The sequence below is a fragment of the Trichinella spiralis genome (assembly GCF_000181795.1).
Source record: "Trichinella spiralis strain ISS 195 chromosome Unknown Scfld733, whole genome shotgun sequence".
NCBI classification, from domain to species: Eukaryota; Metazoa; Nematoda; class Enoplea; order Trichinellida; family Trichinellidae; genus Trichinella; species Trichinella spiralis.
This window is the reverse complement of record NW_003527672.1, coordinates 1-1,099: the sequence shown is the minus strand read 5'-3', so window position 1 is coordinate 1,099 and position 1,099 is coordinate 1. Positions and strand designations below refer to the sequence as shown.

General features: G+C 32.3%; 1 protein-coding gene across 1 annotated transcript; it reads left to right on the top strand.

Annotated features, from left to right (window-relative positions):
* The first annotated feature begins 172 nt into the window (after positions 1-172).
* Tsp_15751 (eukaryotic translation initiation factor 2C 1) lies at positions 173-1,079 on the top strand. The gene is made up of 5 exons (XM_003370451.1): positions 173-200; positions 262-420; positions 481-692; positions 757-828; positions 885-1,079. The coding sequence occupies exons 1-5, from the start codon at positions 173-175 to the stop codon at positions 1,077-1,079; spliced, it is 666 nt and encodes a 221-aa protein (XP_003370499.1).
* Positions 1,080-1,099: the final 20 nt, after the last annotated feature.

The window sequence follows — 1,099 nt, the reverse complement described above, 5'->3', positions numbered from 1 at the left end:
ATATTCGAGGTAATGCAGTTAGCATTTTATTTTGAATTTGAAATGATGAAATTTCAGATGTCGAATCATCAAGCAGTCAGAAATTCATTTTATTCCATCCCAAGGTGCTGGTGTGGACGTGAAATATGGCATTGATTGTGGAGAGGCTTGTTCATTTCTGCGCGCGTAGTTGATGTTTCGACCAGCAATTAATATTGATGGTGTGATGGAAATTGTTTTTCATTTTTGTGAAAAAATTTTAATAATTGAAATGGATTTTAGTATCACACAGTTGCTTTTACAAGCGTCAGCCACTGATAAATTTGATTTGCGACATATTGAATGGTGATGAACGTGAAGTAAAATTTCATCCAAATCAGCTTAGATCAAATACTCAACTTCAACCAGAACATTTGAGCTTGTTGATACCAGAATTGAAAGGTAATCGTCATTGGAATATTTGAAATATATTTAAAATTGTTTTTTGTTTTATTAATTTAGGGGTCTGTATTCATACAACACATCGAAATCAAGATCGAATTTATCGTATTAAAGATATACTCAGTACGGCAGTATCGATGAAATTCGAAAGAGATGGAAAAGAAGTTTCAGTTGCGGAATATTTTCATGATGTTTATGGGCCATTAAAGTATCTAAATTTGCCCTTGGTTCAAGTCGGCAGTAAATCAAAACCAATTTATTTCCCAGTTGAAGTATAAAAAACTGACAATTGTTTCAACTTTTTTTAATACAATGAATTCATTTTGGCCAATTTAGCTTTGTCAAGTGGCAAACTGTCAAAGATACAACAAGAAATTGAAAGCGTGTCAAACGACTTCTATAATTCGAGTATGTTAATGATTTTAAATATTGATAATAATAATAATAAATTGTTATATATTTAGTTTGCTTCGACAGACGCTCCTACTCGAATTCTAAAGTGTATTGACATGGTCAAGAAATCAAATTTTAGTAGTGATCCATTTTTGAAAAGTTTTGGCGTTCAAATTAAAGCGGAACCAATGACTGTTAGTGGACGAGTTTTGCCACCGCCTAGGTTGGAATATGGTAAAGGAAATGGAGGACGTGTAAATAAATAATAATTATTCATGAATCCACC

Excerpts from the sequence above, each read along its gene's own strand:
- Tsp_15751 (XM_003370451.1), top strand. The coding sequence starts at position 173 with ATGTTTCGACCAGCAATTAATATTGATG. Across the intron at positions 421-480 it reads GTTGATACCAGAATTGAAAG|GGGTCTGTATTCATACAACA; the intron begins GTAATCGTCATT and ends TTATTAATTTAG. Across the intron at positions 829-884 it reads AAACGACTTCTATAATTCGA|TTTGCTTCGACAGACGCTCC; the intron begins GTATGTTAATGA and ends TTATATATTTAG.